This window comes from Spinacia oleracea, chromosome 6 (genome assembly GCF_020520425.1).
Source record: "Spinacia oleracea cultivar Varoflay chromosome 6, BTI_SOV_V1, whole genome shotgun sequence".
Lineage (NCBI taxonomy): Eukaryota > Viridiplantae > Streptophyta > Magnoliopsida > Caryophyllales > Amaranthaceae > Spinacia > Spinacia oleracea.
In genome coordinates this window covers 123,743,844-123,769,832 of record NC_079492.1, presented here as the reverse complement: position 1 = coordinate 123,769,832, position 25,989 = coordinate 123,743,844, and the positions used below count along the sequence as shown (strand labels likewise).

Sequence of the window (25,989 nt, the reverse complement as noted above, 5' to 3'; positions counted from 1 at the left end):
CGGGTTTCGCGGGAGACCCGCCCCGCATCCGCCCCAAGTAGGCGGGGATGGAGGTAGGTTTGGCGGGTGATGGGGCGGGGATGGGTATAAAAATCGTACCCGCCATGGGTGATGGGGCGGGTGTGGATTTTGTGTTGAACCCGCCCCATCCCCGCCCGCCCCGCCCCATCCCCACTCGCCCCGCTCCATACCCGCCATGGGTGATGGGGTGAGTTTGGATTTATTTGCATCTTTAGGTGATAATATAAGTTTAGGTGAGATTTTTATGTTTTTTGTTTGAATTTTTTTTGTGACGAGTATTTTTTTGATTATATAGGTTACTTTAGTCATTAGTATTTTTTTTTTTTCTATAGTTAACTTTGACTAATCCGTATATATAGCAAATATTTGCTAAATAAGAAAAATTAGGCAGGTATTAGCGCGGGTATGAAGCGGGGATAAGACGGGGATGGATACCCAGTTGGATGGCGGGGCGGGGATGAATTTTAGCTTACACCCGTTGGGGCGGGGATGGGGATGAATTTTGTACCCGCCATAGATGATGGGGCGGGGATGGGGATGAAAAATTTAGGTGGGGATGGGGATGGAGGGACCTACATCCGCATCCGCCCCGCCCCGACCCATTGACATCCCTAGTCAGAATAGCCGAATAAGTACCTGTACATAAGGAGCGTGAAAACCAGTTATTTTAGTGTGCAAATCAACTTTCATTTCTTCGAATTGCTGTTAACTTTTATGTTATCAAGCTCAGGCTATTTCTTATTCTCTGATTCTCTCAGTATATAACATTTTGTTTTGCCTAGAGTTTTTCTCAGCATTGCTTTGCTTGTACAACTTTCTTAACTTAAGGGTGACTTTGTGGGTTGCTATTTTGTTTTAACATGGTCTAATATACTTGCAATAGAAGTACTGGTACAAGTTATCTTTTTGTAATGATCGTAAAACACAAAAGTGTCCATCACTAGAAAAACTTCGTAATACATCAATTAACCATCTCTAACTACCTCGTTACCAAAATAACTTACCCCAATTTGACCTCCTTTTTCTAGTTTTCAAACTAATACATGTGACGTGGGACTAATTTCCACCATTAGGAAGAAGATGGGATTGCGGATATAATTTCCACCATTTTTTTTGAGGGAATAATTTCCACCATTAGGAAGAAGATGGGATTGCGGATATACTACCTATGTTTCACAATACTTGTATCATTTCTTTTTTCATGTATTTCAACACGCTTCATTGAACATTAATATCTCTATTTGCGTGTAAGTAAAAATTATAAAAACTTGATATCTGGAATCCTTGTATTGATAAGAATTTAACAAAATCTCACTTGACTATGTTTATTCTTATATAATGTGAAAGAATGTTGTCAAAGTTGGTTAATGAATAGTGCTCAAATGAGAAACAATGCATCCATTGCGAAACAGAGGTGGTATGTGTTTACACGTTTAATTCCCCTTAGCACACGGGCACATACATAAAGAGTATACATGATTAGGGTTTGCAACTGGGTTAGCGTAATTGATATTGCATAGATCATTCGAGAGACGCACACACAGCCAAAAGAAGGTTACGATTGCAAAGTTTATGCCAAAGTTGTGAATCAGCTATCTAAATAGAGTAAGGGATAAGATGAGGAATAAAAGGACTACAATTCCACACGCAATAGTTAATTTTTAGTTGAGTAATCCAACACAAAAGACCAAAAAATCAAGACTATCAAATGAAAATGAACTTCGATGCAATACCCTTATCTCTTTCTGCACATAAATCCACCAAATTGCAGTTTTTCTTGTCAGAAAATACCGTAAAAAATTCATCAAAGTTTATTCTTACTAGTGAACCGAAGTCTGGATAAAGGAAGAGGGTTAAGGTAGGCTCGTGATGGTTAATGTTAGTTGAACGTATGAAGTAAACTCTCGAGAAAGTTATATGTATGTACGTAGTACGTAGTGCTACTATAATGTGTTCTTCCTAGGAAGTAAAACAGTTGGTTTGATTTTTATTTTTTTTGGGTGTTAGCATCCGGTTCACTCTTAGGGCTAATCCGGATTTGGGGCGAGTTCTGGGTAGATAAGTTACAGTCCCCTCCCAATTGTTGTTGCGTGGGATCGAACACGGGTCCTCCCTACCAAGTTCAGCCCCAATCACCACTAAACCAGCAGACAATTGGTACAGTTGGTTTGATTATGGGAATGAATTGAAACTTCTAAATTAAATGATGTTAGTTCCATGCATGTATGTAAGGGATTAGGTTACCAACTTCCATATACATATAATCCTCCCATATTTCTCCCATAATTTACGAAGTATTTATTTTAGTTATCATCATTTCCATTTCTACGGAGATGCATGATCACATTATTCGTTGTGCATCAAAATAACACAAATGTATATGTAAAAGAACTTGACATTATAATAAAAGAATATAAAATTATGTTACTTTTATTTTTAACTATTGCTATTCGTAGAAAAGAACATATTTTATGATCATTTATCACAGTGTCATGTTATTTTTACACGTATGTATTTTTAGTGCTCAGTAAGAGACGTACACATGTCCATAATAACTTCTATGGAATAGTATTTATAAAGAAAAGGGACAACGAAGGTCAACTGATATAGGTTTTACTTTCGTACAGGCTCGTTCGGTATCACTGGAAGTTTTCGATTTTTGGTTTTCTAGTTTTGAAATTCAAATATGATTTAGGCTGAATCATGAACTAAAAAATAGTCATACTATTAGTAATCATGTTGATTTTGAAAACTGACAAAAAAAAAAACTACTTTTTATAATTTTAATTTTGTAAAAATTAAAAAACTGAAAACAAAAAATAATACCGAACAAGTCCGTAATTATTTGGTTCGACAATGGATTGTCAATTGTCAATTGTCAATGTAACAAAGAACTTCAACTTCTTACGTGACCCAAACAAGAAAATTGTAGCACACTAGAAAGATGCGTTTAAGGTATACTACTTGGACTAATGGTAGAGCAACACGATAAACGAGTTTTATTTACTATACTTAATTAGTCTACTTCACGTATATTTTTCAACGGTTTTTCTTGTGTTTACTTTTGTTTTATTTCTATTTCGGTAAAGATAAATCACTCTAGTACGAGTAGTACCTTACCACTTAAACACATTTTTCTTAATAATTCAATGTCTAAACAATTTTACCACTATCAAAAAGTAAAAAAAAGGACCTACTTAAATCTACTAACTCTGAGGGCATGATACACCGTTGTTTCCTAGCGGATTTTCCGTCCATACTAGGATAAAATAGTGTTTTTGCTTAATGTGTTGAAAAAGTCAAACAAATTACTAAATATCGGCAATAATGAAAGTAATTAATACAACAATGACAATATTTTAATACAACAATGACAGTATTTATGCAACATTTTTACCCATTCATTTAAATGGTCCATTTACTTTTTCTATTTCATTTCATTTCCTTCTTTTTGGGTGATTATCACAGATTTTAATATAACAATGACAATATATATACAACAATGACAATACTTATCTAACCGTTGACAGTATATAGCAAGTTAGCAACACATTTACCCATTCATTTAAGGGGTGGGCCACCCTTCCCAATTTCTTTTCTTTTACTTTTTCTGGGTGGGTATGGGGACGAGAATCCGCTGGGGACAGCGGTGTATCACGCCTCACTAACTCCTACCTTTTCGTTGCTACAGTGACTAGAACAAAGTAAGTTACTCCGTACTCTGTACGTGTAGTAGGGATGAGCAAAACTATCCAAAATATCAAAAACTTAAAACTCGATCTGGTATCTGATTCAAAAAGTAGGTACCCGAAACGATATGGTTACCAGTTCGGGTATACGATCTGAAATTCGTGTATTAGATATGATTATGGATATGTTTTAAAAATAACGGGTCCCGATATGATTCGTTGAGCTGGTTTTTTAAGTTATTCCCAATTTAAATATTTTTTCCCAACAGCTCAAAATCCTAAATGTTAATAATCAATGTATAATTTGAGTAAATCTATAACTAGTATTTAAAAAGGGAAACCACAAACGATTAGATGACACGTGTTGCCCCATATTTCATCCACAAATTTTGTTTTTTTTCCTTTCAATTTTTCCTTTTGTTGTTTGTTATACGAAGCATTTTACAGTTTTTATATCTGTTTCACTTCATCTTATTCATTCAACATCTTAGTTTATATATTCATTTAACCTCTTCCACTTCATCTCTCTCTTTAACACTCAATATTAATTAACCATCTATTTCATATATTTTTCAACTTTTAAATTGCAACCCTATATAAATCATATATTCCCACTAAAATCACAAGCCCTCAATAAAATTAGCATTTTAACAGACGGTTTAACAACCAATATATAATTGTCTGTTCATTGAACGAGCTTAAAAGCTAATTTCATTAATATTGTAGTCAAATCATGTGCTAATGTTGGTATTTAGTGTTGAAGGATATTACAATAATACAGTTATAAGGGTCCCTAGTTATAAATTCTATTTATTGGATATCATATTGGGTACTCGGTATCCGATCGGAAAGTTTGGGTACGCGAAGTACGGGTCCCCGAATTTAACGGTTCGGTTCATGGATATCAATTTTAGCATTATTGGTTATCGATTACTCGATCGGATAATACTATTGGTTCGGGTACCCGACCCATGCTCACCTCTAATGTGTAGGGGTGCAAACATGTCGAGTCGAGCCGAATACTACCCTTTTCAAGTTCATGCTCATTTAACTTAGGGGAGCTTGAGCACGAGCCTAAACTTTCAACTGAGCTAAAAAATTTGTTCAATTAAGCTTAGTTCATTTAAGAAGTTTTGTATTCATTAACGGTTCGTGAACGTCTCATTTATTAATCGAGCCAAGTTCGTAAACGAGTTTTTTTTTTCTTAAATGAGCTTTTTTGGAATGTTCACTAATTTAGCAATTTAAATTTTAGTATAAATATTTTTATTCTATATGATACATTGATGTTAAAAGTTAAAATTAACTATTGAGAGATTCAGCTCATGTACACCCGTATATGTATTTAATAAACGGAGTTTGTACTCCGTACAAAGTTACAGATTTTTTTTTTTGCAAGGTAAGATGAAGAGCCCTATCGGGTCGGAACCCCGCACGGGTCAACATGACCGAGTTAGCAGGCTAGACACTTTGAGAATGGGGGAATGATAAGGCGAACCCTCCCTCAAAGTTGCCCCTAGTGGGGATTGAACCCCCAACCTTTTGGTTGGAAGGTGAAATCCTTTCCACTAGACCAAGACACACTTAATGTTACAGATTTAATTTTATGACTACTATATAAGAAGAAAAAAAAGAATACGATGAATATACTCTAATCTTTGAACTACCCCATCCCTACTTCCAAAATAAAATTTGGTGAATAGACTATAAAGATAATCGAACCGATCGGTTTATGGTTGACTCTCGAGATTTTCACAAATAACCAAATGAAAAACCAAAACTATAAAACAGATCTAAAAAAAACTACGAAGAGCTTAATAATATACAAAAATACTATAAACGATATGATGCACAAAACAATAAAATTTTGATTTACTAAAGAAGAGGAGAGACTTACTATGTGTTTGAAAACTCTAGTTTAATGATGAAACATGTATACAATTGTGGAAATGTGAGAATTCCTTAATCTTAGCTTGATTGGTAAAAAGTGAGAAAAATGAAATGTGTGGAAATATGTGGAAATCAACTAGTTATATTTTGCCTGTTTTATTTTGAAAAACTGTTGAAAACAAAACAAAACAAGTGAAATTGTGTAATATTCTTTTCCCATAGTTTTCCATAATAATTAGCCAAATAAATAAAAATTTAGAGATTTCCACGTACTTTTTCAGATTTTCCTTTCTATAGATTTACATAGCTTTACTTCTTCTCACATTTTCATATTAAGTTGGTTTCCAAACACACTGCTATAGTGCTAAATTATGTCCAACTTAGTATTTATTTATAGATGTGACAAATCTATAACAAGAATTTATGTATTGTAAAAGCCCGGCCTCGAAAGACCAAAGGAAAAGTCAGACCTCTTAACCATCATAATTCATAAGCCAAGCACCAAAATACAAGCTTTCAATTCCCAAAACAATTTACTCTGCATCAAAAAAAAAAAAAAAAAAAAAAACTGAATTTCATTATTGTGCTCTTTGGCCACTCTTTACCTAGCCATTTTTGCAACAAGAGAAGTATGTACTCGTACATGGTTGGAGTGCAACTAGTTGAATTTTTTTTTATACAGAGAGAAAAGCTAGGTTAGGCCCTCGAAGTAGGCCAACCTAAAACATCCTTTCGGATGATGAGGGAGAGCGAAGAAGCAAAAGAAGAGAACCAATAACGTTGATCTGGAGTAGTATACCCCTGATTCACCAACTAGTTGAATGATCATTGTATATTTGTATATGATAAACTAGTCTTATATGCACGCGATGCGTGCGAGCTTATATAAAAACTTAAAATTGTATTACTACCACTGAATATAAAAATTAGATTAAAAAAATTTCACAAAGTTCATATTTGAAAAAGAGTGAGAAAGAGTAATCATGCATCGACATGACAAAGAATCTAAATCTTAGCACCAAAACTAAAAATAATTTGTGTACTCCTTTATTGATTGAGAATGGAGGTACACATTGCACTGCACTTCGTCAGGCCAAATACAAATGAACTCGGGCTACAATTAGTATTGGGCTACATTAGATATTGAGAGGGAAGGCAGAATTATGACGATTAAAGCCAAGCTATAAAGTTACGGTTCAGGCCATGTTTTGCTAGTGAGTCCGCAACCATGTTTGAGGATCGCCCTTATGTGTGATTGAGATCAGCAGTCCCTCTTTTCGCATATTTCTAATGCATTTGAGTTGGAAATTTAAATTCCAATTGTAACTATTGCACCATGTAACTGCATTTGATGGATCTGATTCAAGCACAGAAGTCGACGGCTGAAGTTGGTGACTGGCGAAAGTGATCGATATCGCCCTATGAATTGCTAATACCTCCGCACAATTGATTTCCATGGAAGGAATAGGTGATGAGAATATGCATTCCAGGAGGCTCAACCTGACCAATCAACCACTAATTATCTCATCCTGCATTCATTCAGCAGAAAAAAGGAAATCACAGCAGCACTAATTGTTTTATGACATACAAAAATGATGAAGGAAAGAGACTCCGGGAGAGGGGGCCTGGGGGTGAATGCTAAAAAGGGAAAGAAATAGAAAATCTAAAGAGACATGAATTTGAGTTGTATAAACCAGCATTTCACAAATTACAACGATCTTAAATTCTTGCTTAACATACATGAATATCAATTGTCTAAGAAAATTCGGCATAAACGAAATAGGTTGTCACTAATAAAAACTGCAGCCCACTGGTATGATAGATGGTCTCTGAAGAAAATATGAAGCCTTTTTTGGTGCCAGCAAATAAAGCTCATTTAGCTAACTATAATACTTTATACACTGAAAAGACCTGTCCTTCATGTCTTCAATAAGTTCTTTTTGGTTTGAAAAGTAAATGCAGAATGTACAACAATTTCGTGTTGAAATTAACAGACCCAACATATACAATACAATTCAGAAAAGAGCAAACTCAAAAGGGTTTATGAAGATTTCATGCATCCCAAAAGTTGCATACAGTGAGCAGAATTAGGTTACATAAAATCAGCAAACAGCATGACAAAGATTCAATCCCCAGTGAATCTCAGCATCCAAGGACTCTAACTCTATTCCTAGATGATCCCATAAATGTTCAGCTCTTCCCAGAAAAGGTATCTATTTTCCTCACTATCCAGTCTCTAATACCAACTGAAGACCTCATTTCATAGCTGAAAACTTGTCACATTTTCTTCACCCCCATAGTGAAGACATACCATAAGTTACTCTAAAACCCAGTATGAAAACCATTCAATTCCCACACTGGGCACACTCTCTTAGTTGCTCAATTAACAATATCTTAAAAATATCAATCATAATCCAAATTCAACCCAAAATGTCTTATTTTTCCAGCCATAAAAATATCGAGGCTCTAATCATCAAAATTACTCATAAACCCAAAAAGAAAGCCATAAAAATAGCAAATAAAATCAATCTAAAATATAAATCACAAACCCAGATCATCAAAACTACATATTGATTCATCATCCACATTAACCAATACACAAAACAAATACCAAACCAAACCAAAACCAAAATACAGAGAAAATAAAATCAAATATTAACACTGCAAATGATCTCAAGGTCCCAACTCCCAACAAAAGAACAAATTTATGCTAAGTTATACCTATGATCAACAAATGCAGCATCATAAAAGTTCTCTCTCTCTCTCTCTCTCTTCTTTATAATCATCACAAACCCAGAAATATTAATTTATTAATTCCATTTAAAAAAAATCAATTCTTTCTCTTTTTTCTCACTCTGAAGATGCTACTCCGAAGCGCACCAAAGCCTTTGCTAAACTCATGGGCACCAAACCACTTTCCCGAACCTAAATCTCAACATAGACCTAAGACTGAACCCGAGAATTTAAAAACCCTAAAATTTCCTTAATTTCACCCCAAAAGCTAATATTTGAAAAAACATAAGATTTTTTTAGGGGAAATTGAATAATGAATCGAAAATTACCTCAAGTCCAGCACCTTCTCCGTGAAGAGCTTTGATGTTGCCATAAGCGACCTGCTGGTACAACACTTCAGCCTTTGATTGTTGTTGCACCTTCAGCCTTTGCGTGCATATAAGAGTACACTCCAGCCTACATAAAAGAGTACATGTTACATCTAAAATCAGATATAATTATGAGGATTTAACCCAAATCAAAAAAAGCAACGAACTTGGCAATAATTTGACTAAATATGTAATATGAACCCAAATAAAAAACATGCATTTAACCTCAAATACACGAATCACTGGTGAATAAAACTCCCAACTTCGATTTAATCAATAAATGTAGGATCTTCATCATACATAGAACAAACCTAACTCTCCACCATTAAAGACACAAAGCTCAACCCCTATGCAAGCATCACCAATGAGCTCACCCCTAAACCCTAAACCAAAAATGCGAAACCACATGCAAATCAAAACCTAACAAAATCATTATAACCATAAAATCTGAGCTGGAATTAATGCAACAAAAAAATGAATAAAAATCACATATCTGATTTTTCAATAAGGATGTAAAACAAAAGGAACAGAAAAAACACCCTAAATAAAATCCATTAGCTAAATACAAACTGTTAATTCAAATCAAAAGGTCCAATAACAGAAAATGAATGACATGAAACCCTGCATTTCTACTCGATCCCTATGATCAAACAAAGCAGCATAATTAAAATCAGGTTATTGATTCACTATGATCAACAATTACGGAAAAAAAGTCCAATAACAGAAAATGAAAAACCCTGCATTTCAGATTATTGATTCACTATGATCAATAACTACGAAAAAAGGTCCAATAACAGAAAATGAAAAACCAATTCAACAAAACTACCAGAGTTATATTGCTCCTGTTTTAAGAGCCGTCAATAAGCAATTTACTGCCTATTTCATTCCTAGTGTTTTATGTTCTCTTGCATTCTTGGAAATTTGCCAATTGTTTTTTAAAGAAAGAAAGTGAGCACGTTTAAACTTCATGACTCACAGAATTAGTTTTAACCGAATGAACATGAACATGATTCCCTCTACCACAACCAACAAAAACTCATTTCATTCAAAAACATTGTAGAAACAAATTAATTGACAGGAAAAAAAACAGAACTAAATATTTCTGAAATTATAGAAAAATGAGTTTCATACCTGTAAGAGAGGAGCTTGAGAAATGGTGGCACCTGCGAAGTCAACAAATGGATTTTCACTTTAGGGATGCATAAACATTCCAAGAAAAAAAAAAAACCGAATGAATCAAAATAATAATAATCTCAAAATGAATCGTATATCTTGATATTGGAAATTGGAGGCTAAACAAAGAATAAATCACCTTTTTGTGAATCTGTGGAGCTTCCATCTGTGAGGTGAGATGAGAAATAATCCGAAACACCAAAAATCCCAAAATAACGGAAGCAATAAATAAATTAAAACATGCTTAATTCTTTTCCCTTTACCCTTTTTTTCAATCCGAATAAATTAAAAAAATGCATAATTATTAAAGTCAAAAAACATACAGATCGGCCAAGAAAGCTCGGTTACACCGAGGATAGGGTCTTTAAGGTGCCGGATCCACATGGCCCCACCATGAAGACGACCACCGTGCTCCACCAAACGGTGGTGTGCTGCTACTGACGATGGTGAGTTTTTTTGATATAGTGGAGGACGTAGCTCGTAGCGCCGCCGCCATTTTTGTTAGAATTTAAAGGTTGGAGAGAGAAAGAGCGGTGGATGCAGAGGGCAGAGGGTGGTGGGATATTTGCTCAGCCTCGTCTACAACCAAAATTAACGAAAATTAAAATAAAATCGAAGAAATGTGATGAAAATTGAAACAAAATCTGGAAATATGACTACCGTAATCCGGAAATTTGGCTATCGAGGAGACGCCGCCGCCGAGACGGCTGAGGATGACCATCTTCGCTGGACGACGGTGAGAAGCCTAACCCTAGACATGGCCTCAGTGTTGTTTGGTGAGAGAAAATTGATGAGAGAGAAAATTGAGAGGGGGAGAAGAGAAGAGCGGGATTTCTTGAACTCGATTTACCTAGGAGAGAGAAAGAGAGCTATGTGTGAGGCAGTGAAAGTGAAACGGCGGAGGTAAGGGTTTGAGAGTAAAAAGTGGAGGGCAATTTAGTCTTTTTAAAAGGGACACGAAAAGTGTATTTACCCATTTAACCCTCCCCTCTTGGCTTATATAATAGAGATAATAATATCCATATGCGATTTAAAACTAATTGTTCTACATGAAAAAAAATGAGGGAAGTTGACTAACATATCAATTGGTTTTAAGATGGTTAGACTTGTGTTTGGTCAGGTTCTCCTATAGCATATGATCGACATGATTTATTGAAGTTTATACCTATATATTTAGGTAAAAACATCAAAATTTGAAATTTTCATCGAATTTTTCATAAATACCCCTGAGGTTTAACTTAATTCACCATATACCCTCGTGTTTTCAATAATTCACCATATACCCATGAGATTTACATTTTTTCCATGACTTGACCTTGATGTTAAGTTGCCGTTAGAATTTAAGGGTTTCTTATCTTCCCTTGTTGTTTCTCACCACCATGATTGCCCCTCATTTTCTCTCTCCTCCCCTCCACAACAGTCATTCTCCCAAGCAAAGGTGGTGCTAAATTAACATCCAATGATTCAATAAGCACCATTTTAGCTTATTTGGGGTAGTTTTAACACCCAATAATTAGACGATTCTATAAATGTTGAATTAAATTTGTTGATTTCCCAGGTTTATTCGGTGAAAATTCGGGTAAACATGGGGTGAATTTTGTGGGACTCGTAATGCAAGTAATTAATCCTCAATTTTGAGTTTTCATGTTCCATAGGCATACTTGCATGAGCACCCTCTACATTTTTTCTCTTTCATCACCTCGTCGTGCTCTTTCCTCTCCTCATTGTGAACCACTACCATCAACAATGCACAACCACAAAAGACCCACATACACCACCAAACCCCTAGCCCGGCCTACTACCGACCATCTTTAAACCACCAATTCGATTGGGAAAAAAATGTCTGTTAATAGAAAATTGAGTTAAATTGAAACCTGGATTTCCGAAACTATTTTCAAATTGTGCAAATTCCCATTCTCATCCAACTCCAACACACAATTCCCTTTGACGAGAGAGAAATGGTCGGACACCATCTTCCATGGAGGAGGAGAGAGAATCTCCCATGGAGGAAAGAAACGAGAAGGGTAGAGAGGAAAGAAAAGGTTAATCTGCAGCCACGCTTGAGAGGCAAAGGCAGCAACGGCGGCCTGGGCTGCGACGAGGCCGAGTAGAGGAGGAGAGAGAAGCAGAAGAAAAGTCAACTTATTTGTGGTAATTTCTTGGTGGTTGGGGGGTAGGGGTGGGGGTATGGGATGACAGAGGGGTGGTGATGTCTTGGAGGTAGGGAGAAACGAGAAAGAAGGGAAGGAGAAAGTGTAAACTAACATAAATTTAACGGCGTTAGGCATTAAGGGCAAGTCATGGAAAAAATGTAAACCTCATGGGTATATGGTGAATTATTGAAAATACGAGGGTATATGATGAATTAAGTTAAACCTCGGGGTATTTCATGAAAAATTCCAATTTTCATTTACAAGAAAGAGAAACTACTATATTACCCTTTGAGTTGGACCCGTTTTTATTTATCCACCAAAGTGAATGGGAATTTAATCGTTAAGTGGACATTATAAAAAGTACTCCGTAGAAAATAAGGTTTTAAAGAATAGAACTTCACCAAACACCAAAAAATCAACTTGGAAATTCTCCAAAAGGAAAAAAAATAACTATCGTCGTTGGAAGAAATCATAAATATCCATTTACTTCAAATTAATTGCAATACTTTCCAAATTGGAAAGTTTCTAAATAATTACAACATTTCTTCCAACGTAAAACTTTCACGAGCGTATGAATATTTTAGGACATGAAGCACATGAATAACTAAGCTACTTTTATAGAGGCGCGTTCGTAAAACGAGACTCTTAATGTACAACTCGAGATAGTTTGCATTCATTTACTTAATTAGTACTCTTTCCGTCTCTTTTTATTCTTTATGCTTTATACTTTTGGTGTCCCATTTTAATCTTTACATTTAGAATCTTTCCTTTTACATTGTATAAAAAGTACCTTAATATTCTTTCAAAAATCATGCAAATGATTATTTTAATTAATTAAAATCATTGGGACACTAAACCTTTCACACTTTTCCATTGAGACAATACAACTCTCACATTTTTTCAATGTCATATTTTGGATAAATTCGATCTATGCTATAATTAAAGAAAGGGGAAAGGAGTCCACTGGGGAGGCTGGGAGGTAGAACTTGCAGCCTTTGCTTTCGGTCTTAGTTTCCTCATCTCCACTCTGCATTCAGTTTGCATAATTGCATCTATCTACAATAAGAGAAAGGCTGCTTTTAGGAGTTCTCTTTCCCTAACGAGTGAAGAACGATTTAAGTTAAGTTCTAATTGCTTATACTGGAGACAGAAACTGCTCACCCTAGACTCACTTCACTCTTATTGAGCAAAGAAAAGTCAGAACTGATCTGTAACTATATAATAATGGATATTGCTAAGAGTTAGCAGTCGAAGGGGCTCTCTTCTTTCAGCCTTACACCAGCTACTTACACCAGCTATTGCAATTCCTACAACAACAATAAAGGACTCCAACTTAAGAGGAACTTCCGAGACGTGACTAAGGCTTTTGAAAAACGTTTAAAGCACAATTTCGCCCAGAAGCTCATATGTCAGGTCGAATACCGGGTTTCTCTCCTTGGCCTATGGATCTGCCTTTCTATGGTTGAGGCTTCCTTCTCTTCCATTAGCAGAGCATCCAGTTCAAGCATAACCCTTCCTTCTTTTCCTACCTACTCCAAACATGAATAATGTTAAGCCCCACCAATCCGCCTACATCACCACTTTTGAAGGAGGATCGGGAATCAGCTAAGGGGCTTACCAGGAAGACTTTCTTTCTTCACGGTACAGAAGACCAGAGACGAATTTAGAGAGAAATTAGCTCACACATATGATGAAAGAAGCCAAAAGGTAAATCTTTTAGAATTCGTCGATGTTTTTATTTGTTCTTATCAAGATATGCCAGGTATAGACAGGGAAATATCTCAGCACACGATCCCCGTCATTCCAGATTCTATACATGTCAAGTATAAATTGAGACGGATGAAACTGGATGTAGCTTTGAAAATCAAAGAAGAGGTCACAAAGTAACTAAAGACAAGTTTCGTCAAGGTACTCTAGGTGACTTGGAAGTGCTTGAAGCGAAGAAAAAAAGGGAGGGATCTAACTATACATGTGAAAACATTATCAATAAACGTAGTTTGCATTGTTTAAATAAAAAAAGAGAAATTTGTATCAACATTAATTAGTTATTAACTTGCGTGCATGATACCAAACGTAAAGAATAAAAAAGGACGAACGGAGTAGTAAATGAGTAGGTTTTGAAAAAACATAATCAAATATTTGTACACTTATTTATATATCACAAATTCTTATTTACAAGTGGTGTACAATAAATATTGCACACCGAAGTTAAAGTGAACTTAAAATACGTAAAATTTACCTTTATATATTTAGAAGTTATAAATTTTTTAGTAATTTTTTTATTTTAATAAAAAATATTTTTTCAAAATCACTAATAATGTATAAAATTAGTTATATAGCCGTTTAAAATGTTTATCTATCAACCTTTTTTGTTATAATATAAAAGTTAATCAAAACATAGTAAAAGTTATAAAAAATTATGTAAAAGTTATCTTGGTGTACAATAAATTTATTATACACCTTGTGCGTACAAGATCTTTTGTTTATATATATAGTCCGTATATATTAATTTCATGAACAGCTAAATTAGGGTTATAATTTCACAGTGAATTACTGACAATTAATTGGAATGGAAGAAGTAAATCGAGTAAAAAATGCAAAATACAATGTTTCCATTATAATTTTATAGACGACGGAAGGCCCAAAGACGTTTGTTAAGAGGTGATGCGTGCTTAATCCCTTATTCCCTCATCTTATCTTTCTTTACACCATTCCTCTCTCCTCTCTTCACTCCTCCTCTTCATAACTCAATCCACCCAAAACCCCCCTTCAAAATTTACTGAACCCTAAAACCCTAATTTTTTGACGTTCCTTCAATCATTGTATTGAAGGAACTCGCAATTTCAAGAGCTTGAATCAATGGAGTCAGAACCCCAGGTGAATTCCACGTCGCTTCTCGCCCGACAACCCTCAGGTATTCGAGCTTTACCTTCTCATGATGACGATGATGATGATGAATTTGATAACGAATTGGTTGTTGAAAACAATAATTCTCCTGAAAAAATGACGAAATTTGATGAAATTAATAAGAATTCGATTACCACTAGTAGTAATGGGAGCAGTAATAGTAGTATTAGCAGTAGTTTTGCGAGTAGTGGTAATAATGGGAGTTATGTGAATGGTGAGGAGGATTTTGGGACTCCTTTGGCTGGCCCAGATAACCCAACCCTAGAGAAATTGATTGAGGTTGGTGCGGTTGATGCCCCTGCATCTGGGTTTTCGCCGACTGTTCGGGGTTCGAAGACGGGGTTGCCGGTTGCGAAGGTGTCGGATGACGGAGATGATTCTGATGATGACGATGAAATTGAGGTTGATAGTGGAGAGGAGGATAGTGGTGAAGTTGGGGAAATGATGGGTAGGTCTTATGGTGTCGAGAAGGCACCCAGGGTTAGGGTTTTGGGTGAGGAGGAGGAGGGAGAGAACGAGGACGAAGATGAGTCTTTTGAGGAGGCAAAGGAAGAATTGGGTGATGAGAGCACCCAAGAAAAGGGAGAAGTTGATTCTGTGGCTAAGGATGTTGTTGGTGATGATGGTGTGGTCTCTAAAATAGAAGAAAATGCTTCTGAATCTCCTGGTGTTGAGTTGGTCAATGAGGGAGATGCTGTTGTGGATTCCATAAAAGTGGATGTTGTTGAAGCTTTAAGGTCAGGGGTTGCTGTTGTTGGGGTAGAAGAAGAAAAGGAGGACTCAAAAGTTGAATCAGTGGACACTGTCGCCGAGGATAAGGAAGAAAAGCAGGACCCAAAAGTTGAATCAGTGGATACTGTTGCTGAGGATAAGGAAGAAAAGGTGGATTCTGAGGTTGAAGTAGGGGAGGAGGAGACCTCTGTTGTTGAAGAACCTGCTTTAGCTGATTCTGAATCGGTTAAAGATACCGGAGTGAAGTTAACTGATAAGGGGGATTCTGTTGTGGAATCGATACATGTTGATGCTGGTGAAGCTCTTAGGTCCGGAGCTGCTATTGTTGGGGAGGTAGAGGAAAGGAAAGACTCTGGGAATTCAGAAACAGAGGGTGAAAATGATGTTGTTGAGGAATCTGCTTTGAAAACAGAAGGTTCCGTTGCAGGAGAACCCGCTTTGACAATGGAAGATTCAGTTGCTGAAAAACCTGCTGTGGTGATGGAAAATTCTGTTGCAGAAGAACCTGCTGCAGTGATAGAAAATTCTGTTGCAGAAGAACCTGCTGTGGCGATGGAAAAGTCTGTTGCAGAAGAACCTGCTTCGACAATGAAAGATTCTGTTGCAGGAGAACCTGCTGCAATAAATTCCAAATCTGCTTCGACTATGCAAGATTCTGTTGCAGAAGAACCTGCTGCAATAGACTCTAAATCTGAAGATATTGTCGAGGCAAAGGTAACAAATGCAGGAGATGCTATTGTTGATAAGGGGGATGTTGTTGAATCCGTAAGATCTGGAGCAGATGTTGTGGGGGATTCTAGAGTGGCGGGAACTGAAATAGAAGGCAAGGAAAAGAGTGACTCAGAGATTGCAGGAGCAGATGTTGGAAATGCTGGTGTTGAAGAATCTGCTTCGACAGTAGAAGATTCTGTTGTAGAAGAACCTGCTGAAATGGACTCTAATTCCAGAAAAATTGATGCAACAAAGGTTACAAATGGAGGAGACTCTGTTGCTGATGAGGAGAATGTTGATGTCGCTGCTGAGGAGAATGTTGATGTCGCTGCTGAGGAGAATGTTGATGTTGCTGCTGTGAGATCTGAAATTCCTCTTGTGGGGAACTCTGGAGCAGAGACTAAAACGGAAGTCAAGGAAGTAGCAGCACCTGTTGGTGAAAAGGTGACACCGGCCAATGAGTTTGTGCCTCTGATTCATGCAAACTCAGCTGAGGTGAGTACTAATTATATGATAATCATGTTAAATTAGTTGCCAATGGTATTGCCGAATCTGCTATGCTAAACCAGGTTTTCTTTTACAGAATGTTGATGTTTCTGGTGAAGAGGCCAAAGAGGCCTACACGAACGAAGCAGAAAAATCTGCATCAGTAGAGGCTGCTGAGGTACTGAACACAGAACAGATTAAGGCAGAAGCTGACAAACCCAAGCAGCATGAGACTGCTGATGAAATACAATTTGTTTCTGGTGGGGAGCAAGGTAAGGCTCAGCTTGATCATGGAGATGATGCTACATCTGATAAGAACGATGAGCAAATTGAAACTTCGATCCCAGAGAAGGGAGAGGAAGCTGAGGAGAGGTTTCATGTACCACAAGAACATGATGATGGAGGCTCTGATGGTGAAGGTGAACCTCCGTTTTATAAGAGTGAAATCTCCTCCAGAGATTTTATGGAGGAGTTGGCATCTGGTGATCGTTCGGAGATGATTGATGGACAGGTTGTCACAGACTCGGAAGAAGAAGAAGAAGCTGATTCTGATGAGGAGGGGGAGGGCAGAGAATTAATTGATTCTGCTGCATTAGCTGCTCTTTTGAAAGCGGCAACTAGTGCTGGTTCAGATGGTGGCCCTATCACTATAACATCTCAAGATGGATCTCGGCTTTTCTCTGTTGAGCGTCCTGCTGGTTTGGGAACATCACTCCGTTCTGTGAGACCTGCTCCTAGTTCAAGCAATTCCAGCATCTTTGCTCCGCCTAGTGGTGCTGCACCATCCGAGGAGAGCCTAAGTGAAGAGGACAAAAAGAAGCAGAAGAGTATACACGAGCTGCGGGTGAAGTTCTTGAGACTTGTTCAAAGACTTGGTCAGACAGTAGATCAATCTGTATCATCACAAGTTCTCTATAAACTAGCAATTCTTGCAGGAAGGACAGCAATTCCATCCTTCAGTCTTGATAACGCCAAACAGAGAGCTATGCAGCTTGAGGCTGAGGGGAAAGATGATTTAGACTTTTCCTTGAACCTCCTGGTTCTTGGGAAAAGTGGTGTTGGTAAGAGTGCCACCATCAATTCTATATTTGGTGAAGAGAAGGTCAAAATCAATGCATTTGAACCCGAAACCACTTCTGTTCAGGAGATTAGTGGAATTGTAGATGGGGTTAAGATCAGGGTGATTGATGCACCTGGTCTAAAATCTTCCGCATTGGAGCAAGGTTTTAACCGTAAAGTCTTAGCCTCAGTCAAGAAATTGACCAAGAAATATCCTCCAGATCTCACACTTTATGTGGATCGGCTAGATTCACAGACACGGGATCTAAATGATCTACCCGTGTTGAGGGCAATCACTAACTCTCTTGGTGCTTCCATTTGGCGGAGTACTATTCTGACTCTCACTCATGCTGCTTGTGCACCTCCAGACGGCCCAACTGGTACTCCACTTGGTTATGAGGTGTTTGTGGGACAACGTAGTCATGTGGTACAGCAGTCTATTGGTCAAGCTGTTGGTGATTTGCGTTTTATGAATCTAGGCATGATGAACCCTGTCTCCCTTGTGGAGAACCACCCTGCATGTAGGAAGAACCGAGAGGGAATGAAGGTACTTCCTAACGGCCAGGCCTGGAGGCCACAGTTAATGTTGCTTTGCTACTCTTTAAAAATCTTGGCGGACGCAAGTTTGACCGCAAAACCTCAAGATCCTGTTGATCACCGAAAGCTTTTTAATTTCCGTGCCCGTTCACCTCCTCTCCCATACTTGTTATCTTCACTGTTGCAACCTCGTACTCACCCCAAACTTTCAGCTGATCAGGGTGGTGACAATGGTGATTCTGATATTGACTTGGACGACTTGTCCGATTCTGATCAGGAAGAAGAAGATGAGTATGATCAGCTCCCACCATTTAAGCCTCTAAGGAAAACTCAGATGGCTAAGCTCAGTAGAGAGCAAAAGAAGGCATATTTTGAGGAATATGACTACCGAGTGAAGCTTCTACAGAGGAAGCAGTTTAAAGAGGAGCTCAAAAGAATGAGAGACATGAAGAAGAACGGCAAAACTAGTTTGGATGACTACAGTGAGATGGCAGAAGATTATGATGGTGAGAATGGTGCCCCAGCTGCTGTACCAGTTCCATTGCCTGACATGGTTTTGCCGCCATCTTTTGACAGTGACACCCCAGCTTATAGATATCGATTCTTGGAGCCAACTTCACAGTTCTTGGCTCGGCCAGTTTTGGACACTCATGGTTGGGACCATGATTGTGGGTATGATGGGGTCAATGTTGAGCAGAATCTTGGAATTGCAGGACAGTTCCCTGCAGCTGTTACAGTGCAGGTGACTAAGGATAAGAAAGACTTCAACATCCACTTGGATTCTGCAATGTCGGCCAAGCATGGAGAAAACGGTTCAAGTTTAGTTGGGTTTGATATTCAAACTATTGGGAAGCAACTTGCCTACATTGTGAGAGGGGAAAGCAAATTCAAAAACTTGAAGAAGAACAAGACAGCTGCTGGAGTATCTGTTACTTTTTTGGGGGAGAATGTGGCAACTGGAGTAAAACTCGAGGATCAAATTGCTTTAGGCAAGAGGCTTGTTTTGGTGGGGAGCACAGGTACTGTTCGTTCTCAGAAAGATGCTGCTTATGGAGCTAATTTTGAAGTACGTCTCAGAGAAGCAGATTATCCAATTGGCCAAGATCAGTCCTCATTTGTGCTGTCATTGATGAAATGGAGAGGGGATTTGGCAATCGGAGCAAACCTTCAGTCCCAGCTTTCTGTTGGTCGGGGTACAAAGATGGCTGTTCGTGTTGCTTTGAACAACAAACAGAGTGGGCAGATCACTGTGAGGACAAGCAGCTCCGATCATGTAGCTCTTGCATATGCTGGTCTTGTTCCAATTGCTCTTGCCATTTATCGGAAATTCAGGCCTAATGTCAGTGAGAATTACTCTATCTACTAAAACCCGCATTTCAATTTTGGTTTTTGTCATTTACTTTTTGCAACAGTGATCAAATTATGATTGCTTACTCTGTTGTTTTTTGAGTCACTTCTTTTTTCATTCTCAATAAGGCTTTGTTTCATCACTAGTAGTTCTTTCTTTTGGGATATTCCCTACTTGCTAGTATTGCGGGTTATCAGTGTATTAATATGAGATATGAAAGTCCACTTCTGTTTTTTCCCATCAATGGTATTTATTATTTCTTACAAATTACCACTATTTATTAAAAAAATTCTAATATATTTTACTCCATAAAATGAACAAAAGCTTTTGTGTAAGACCGTCTAACGGTTAGACCACTTTTTTGGTACTAACTAAAATAGTGGAAAACATAACTATAAGTAATAAAATCATAATTAATTGAATAACAAAATAGTTAAGGTATAAAGACAAATAGTTAAATTTATGAGTTGAATAGTTATTATTTTCGAACAAACTTATTAATAACTAAAACTCATAAAATCTTAACTAATTGATCCCATTGCTTAACTAATCAGTTTTATTATTTAACTTATTGATTCAGTGCTTAACTAATTGGTTCCGTTGCATAACTAATTGGTTTCGTTCCTTAACTAATTAAATTTCAAACTTAACTAATTGGTTTCAGCGGTTAACTAATTAGTGGTCTAACCGTTAGACCGTCTTTCTTAAAAGTTTGTATAAAATGAAAAGTAAATGTAACAAAAATAACTATAAGCTTTTCAATAAGGGCGTTCCACCCACAAGGGTGGAGAGACAAAACAAAATTGTGATGGACCTTCATAATACCGCTCAATTATTTTCTGTTGTGTAATGCTATATATACCCATGTCGCTTCCTCCTCCATTACGATCATGCGATGGACGAAATAAATAGCCATTGTCATCGGTAAAATAAATGCAATTAGACTTGCATCCATCTTTATCTGATGATGCCTTTAAGGAGAAAGTAGAGTTATAGCCTAAGAAAATAGCTCGATCGCCTATATCTTGGACTTGTTTGGCTTTCCCATTGTCAACATTCAGTTGAAATACCTCAAAAGATATAGTCCAATACACATCTTCATCCTTCTTTATCTCATCAACTACAAACACATGCCTATGTATCACCAACAATTTGTTCTCCACTTCCACTAGATATAAATTTATAGGTATCTCTGGTAAAACACCTTGACTTATTAAGTCTGCAACGATTCTTGGTTTTTGATTTGTCTTTTCACTTCCGAATGCCATGACTTGTCCAACACTATCAATGGCATAAAATTCTCCTTGAAAAAAGCAAACATCAAACACCAAATGAATATGGAAATCCACTGCAGGTTTAGCCCATGTGTGCTCCCCAGGTCTCCAAAATGCTAATAGTTGTGTTCTCTCGAACAAGATTGCAACAGTATAATCATCATCACAATCCGACGGGCTTGCGGATAAAATAAATTTGCTAAAAAGATATTGATAACTAATGTCGTCCCATTGATCAAAAGAGAATTCCATTAACTCAGGTGGAAAACTTGGTAGCTTGATCACTTTGCCTGAAAATGGATGGAAAATAGTGATATTACGATTTTTCCTACTCAAAGAAAGAAGCCACCCTTTTGAAGATAAATATATTCGATGGTCATCCTTGTCCTCATCATCCAAATGGGGCAAATAGATTTTAGTGAATATGTGTCTAGAGAGGCTGTAAAACCTACGGTATGAGCTATTAGGAGGATCAGTTAGCATCAACCAAGGTAGTTGAGTATTTTTTGATGGGCGGAAGTTCACACCCTTTATTGCAGATCTCCACCTAGAACAAACCTCCCCAAAAGTATCAAAATCTTCTAAATTTCCCATATGCTCAGCTGCAATTTTTCTAGCAAGTTCATCTGGAATCTCACTCCAATTTATTGTCATGGAAATTTATGGGTTACACCAAGTTGTGCCTTCAATAAATAAATAAATGATAAATAACATTAACAAGAGAACTTGTAAGGACCATAAAGAAAGGTACAAGTTTAGGGATGAAGATAACAAGACAGGAGAAAGAGATGCACAAGGGGTACGAATAGCCGAAACAAGATCACATGCATTGATATCTAATACCAAAAAGTAGGACAAATCTAATACGGAGTACTTCCTTTGCTAGTTCATACCCAAAGAACATATAGCCAATGAACATATAGTTCAAATCCATAGAACATATAGATTAAATATTTCACTAGTACATGTACATTGAAATAATTCTCTGTGTTCATTAGCGTTGTACACCCGCGTGTATAATAGGAAAAGGAAGCAACTTTTTAGACGGCAATATTTAAACAATTCAAAGTTTAGCTTCTCTTGAGTCTTGGCAATACCAATTTAAAACCAAAACAACAATGTTAATAAGAAGCTTACGAATCAAATTATATAGATTCAACTTTTTAATTTAACTCCCATTAATCATACGAATTTCAAGTGAATTATAAACCAAAAAACAAACACAACTGAATCATATCAGAAACACCGAATCATATCAACACAAAGCTAACAAAAAAACCCTAACATAACATATTTAAAAATTTAGAAAATTACTTTGTAGAATCAATCAAAATACAAATACAATCAACAGAAAAATGGATACAAAATACTTGTAGATAATTACCTAGAAGAGCAGCAACAACAGAGAAAAAGAGGTGGTTGGCAGAGGCGACCCCGACTTTGGTTTATGGGTGGTTAATTGGTTATAGAAGATGCTGGTGGAGGAAGGAGATTCAGATGGCTAAGTTTGGAGTTTAGGGAGACAGAAAATTTTACTTCGTATTATTTTGGATGAGAGAAATTCCCAAGAATTTATAATGAAAGTTTGGTAAGTATTGGACGACTAATACTGTTAGGCCGTGTTTGGTTCAATATTAATAAAGGAAAGGAAGGGAAAAAAAAGGAAATAAACTATATTTTCCATATTTGATTTGACGGAAGGAATTGATAGGAATACTTTGTTTGGTACAATACTAGTAAAGAAAGGGAAGAGAAAGAAACAAAATTAAAATTAAAAAATAATAATAACTCACAACCGATATAATTTACATCATACCTGCATATGACTACTGCCGAACTTCACGAGAACATAATCATTGCTTACCGCTAGCTTTTACATTGTTTTGTTCTTTAACAATGACTACGCAAAATGGTTAAAGAACAAAACAATGTCTGACATTGTTTAATTTTACCAAATATCACAGAACTAATCCTATAACTCCAAATTGATCATTAATTTTACAACCCCAACCGCAAATGTATAAGTTGCTGCAAAGTGACCACTAATCCTATAACCCCAAATTGACCATTAATTCTACAACCCCAACCGCAAATTGCCGCAAATAATGACACCAAATCCACTAACTCCAAAAGTTCATTGCTGCAAATTGTAATTAAAGATGGTAATTTATATAAACAAACTAATAATATAACATTATAACAAAATTAAAATCTGCAAAACATGTTTGGGACAAATTAACCAGTAATCCTACAACTTCAATTAGACCAGAAAAACGACAAAGAATATTATAATATCACAGAACTTATTATACAATATGATTATCTTTAATATCAGAAGAATAAACAATCCAAAAAATATCACAGAAGTATGATTAATTGAAATAAGTTCAAAATATCAATAGGAGATTTACTTGAATGAGGCGCACAACCGATCGATGGAAGTTGATGATGAAGCAGAGCGGAGGTTGCAGAGGGAACAACAATGAAGCAGAGGTTGGAGAAGGAACGTAATGGGAGAAGTTGAGGGTTTTTATATTTACTTATATAGGTGGGAAATTATGAGGGTTTGGCGGTGAAAAAATGTGGGTTTGGCGCTCCACGTTTTATTCGATAGATTTTAGTTCTCTTTCCTTCCAAATTCCTTTAATTTTGGAAGGAAAGAAAAGTGAAATTTTTATAAAGGTGCTTTCTTTCCAATTTTCTTCCTTTCCTTTCCTTTCTCTTCCCATATAATTTTTTGAATCAAATACAGGAAGCCTATTTTTCTTTTCCTTCCAATTCCTCCCAACCAAATGAAGCCTTAGAGTTATGGTATATTTAGGATTTTATTATGGTTAGGAAATTAGAATTGGGTTCGTTTAGGAATCTAATAGAGTCCTCAATCTAATAGAATTATGTTATAGTTTCCTATACAAATAAATGATGTAACCAAGTTATGATTAAGCCATTCAGTTATATTACCATCTATCAATATTATTCCTCCTTACTTATCAGATACTGAACAACTTTACAATTTGGAAAGGATTAGGAACAGGAATAATAAGATGATCCAATTATATTTGAGTTAACCCCATGATCGGGGACTAAATTTTAACAAAAATCACTGGTTAGGACCTCATTGTTTTTTTTTGTCACCGTTTGGGACCTAATAATCTTTTTTCGGTCTAAGTTAACTACTGTGGTTAGAATAAGATAGGTACTGGGATTATATTTTTTTTTTGATCATGTTTGTTAATTAATTCCCTTAAATTCATAACGATTTTCCAAATTGGGGTAAAATAAGTATGAATCAAAACTCTGACTGTAATAGCCTCGTTTTTAAGCCACTTCGAATTAAACAATAATGATATTTTATTAGCTTAATTACCTTTATACTACTATATTTGTGAAATTATGGGTGTGAGGGGTCGAAAAAGCACGAGGCTAATGCGTGACCTCGTCCCTCGTGGGCGTGACGTTTCTTTTTGTCAAATCAAGTGTAATTGGATTTCCTGTGAGTTTACACCCAATTGACTAGTAATATAGGAGTCGCCATTCAGTTTTTAACGACAATGAGAAAAAATGACAAAACCGGTTATCGTGACATAAAGGGAGTGCAATTATGTTTGACCACGACGACCATAGATTCCCTTGTGATCCCTGGTGTGGGGATCGCTCAACGTACACCCGCAGGGCAGAGATTGAGGGTTCGGGGGACTGTAACTACCGAGAGGAGTACTCGCTCTTCGATAACTCCAGAGGCAGGATATCCTTACTAGCTCAGCATAAATAATTGAAGGGACATGCGTTAACTATTAAACTAATCTGAATTGATTTTAGCAATATGCAACACATAATACTAGAATCGATCGTGATTATCTTGTTTAGATTGATTTAAGGGACCTAGCATGATAGTTCAATTGTCCAAGATATTATCTTTATTAGGCGTGATAGAACAATCAGATTTAATAGTTTAACAGTTTTATAAAAGGGCGAGGAAAGCGATTAAATCATGCGAAGGGACACATTACGACGCACCCTTGAGAGGTGCGTCATGGTTCTCAGAAAACTAACCACTTTGGCTTTGCTATTTCTCCTTTTATTTAACGAATCTCAAGTTTCCGGGCTTAATTCTTCAGCTACAAGGGACAGGATACGTTATGTTCGATTTTTGGATCGATTGCGACAGAACGCGGGATCAATTTCGCAGCGTGAGGCTTAGGCTTAGGGGTTGGAGTCAATACTCAGAATATGAATTGTGTGTGTTGGTTTCACGTCGAATTTGGGGCTGTATTTATAGAAAAGAGTTCGTGGAAAGATAGAATTTTAGAGTACTAATCCAAGAAGAATTAGGAGAGAACACGTACCCAGGTAATTTCAGCGCCCAGGGCTGAGCGCCGAAGATTTCGGCGCCCAGAGCCAGGCGTTGAAAATAGGGTCTGGGCCGTATTTCCTTGTCAGATTTGGACTCGTGGAATACGTAGTCTTTGAGACTTATCCGAGTCTTTTAGTGCGTATTAACTTTAGGACGGAATGCGTCTGGGCCCGTTACGAACTCTAGGCTCGTTAGGATTTTAATTAATACGTAACTCTTATTTTCGAATTATACTAGGAATAGGATTCCTCTTGCAAATTCTATCTCCTTTAGGATTTATGTTGGAGTGCAACACCTAATTCCGACAGGTTTCTATCTTTTATGACTTGCCACTTTTAGCAACTACCCGTTACGACAGTTACTATTTTTAGCAGGTTTCTATAAATAGCAGTTTTGGTTGAAATGAAAAGGGTGATTGAGATTCGTTATTTTATAGGAGATGCGTTGCCAAGTGGAGATTTTATGTTCTCATCATCGAACCTTCCCTTTCGGGAATGGGGACAAAAGTAGGTGTCTACAATGGGTTTATGATTGACTATTATTTGTTATTATGT

General features: G+C 36.8%; 2 protein-coding genes across 3 annotated transcripts; one reads left to right on the top strand and one right to left on the bottom strand.

The window, feature by feature from the left end:
- Nucleotides 1-14,692: 14,692 nt before the first annotated feature.
- LOC110788613 (translocase of chloroplast 159, chloroplastic) lies at nucleotides 14,693-20,047 on the top strand. The gene is made up of 2 exons (XM_021993236.2): nucleotides 14,693-16,872; nucleotides 16,961-20,047. Exons 1-2 carry the CDS (start codon nucleotides 14,887-14,889, stop codon nucleotides 19,823-19,825), a joined length of 4,851 nt encoding a protein of 1,616 aa, XP_021848928.1. The 5' UTR covers nucleotides 14,693-14,886; the 3' UTR covers nucleotides 19,826-20,047.
- A 143-nt stretch (nucleotides 20,048-20,190) lies between these two features.
- Nucleotides 20,191-23,684, bottom strand: LOC110788588 (uncharacterized). 2 transcript variants are annotated; one of them, XM_021993207.2, is made up of 2 exons: nucleotides 23,493-23,684; nucleotides 20,191-21,764 (listed from the first exon to the last, which is right to left on the bottom strand). In XM_021993207.2, exon 2 carries the CDS (start codon nucleotides 21,733-21,735, stop codon nucleotides 20,566-20,568), a length of 1,170 nt encoding a protein of 389 aa, XP_021848899.1. In that variant the 5' UTR covers nucleotides 21,736-21,764; nucleotides 23,493-23,684; the 3' UTR covers nucleotides 20,191-20,565. The 2 variants fall into 2 exon arrangements, with proteins under 2 accessions (XP_021848899.1, XP_021848900.1); XM_021993208.2 differs by lacking the exon at nucleotides 23,493-23,684 and adding an exon at nucleotides 22,466-23,459.
- Nucleotides 23,685-25,989: the final 2,305 nt, after the last annotated feature.

Coding starts and splice junctions, on each gene's coding strand:
- LOC110788613 (XM_021993236.2), top strand. CDS start 14,887: ATGGAGTCAGAACCCCAGGTGAATTCCACGTCGCTTCTCGCCCGACAA. Junction 16,873..16,960: donor TTCATGCAAACTCAGCTGAG/GTGAGTACTAAT, acceptor TTTCTTTTACAG/AATGTTGATGTTTCTGGTGA.
- LOC110788588 (XM_021993207.2), bottom strand. CDS start 21,735: ATGACAATAAATTGGAGTGAGATTCCAGATGAACTTGCTAGAAAAATT.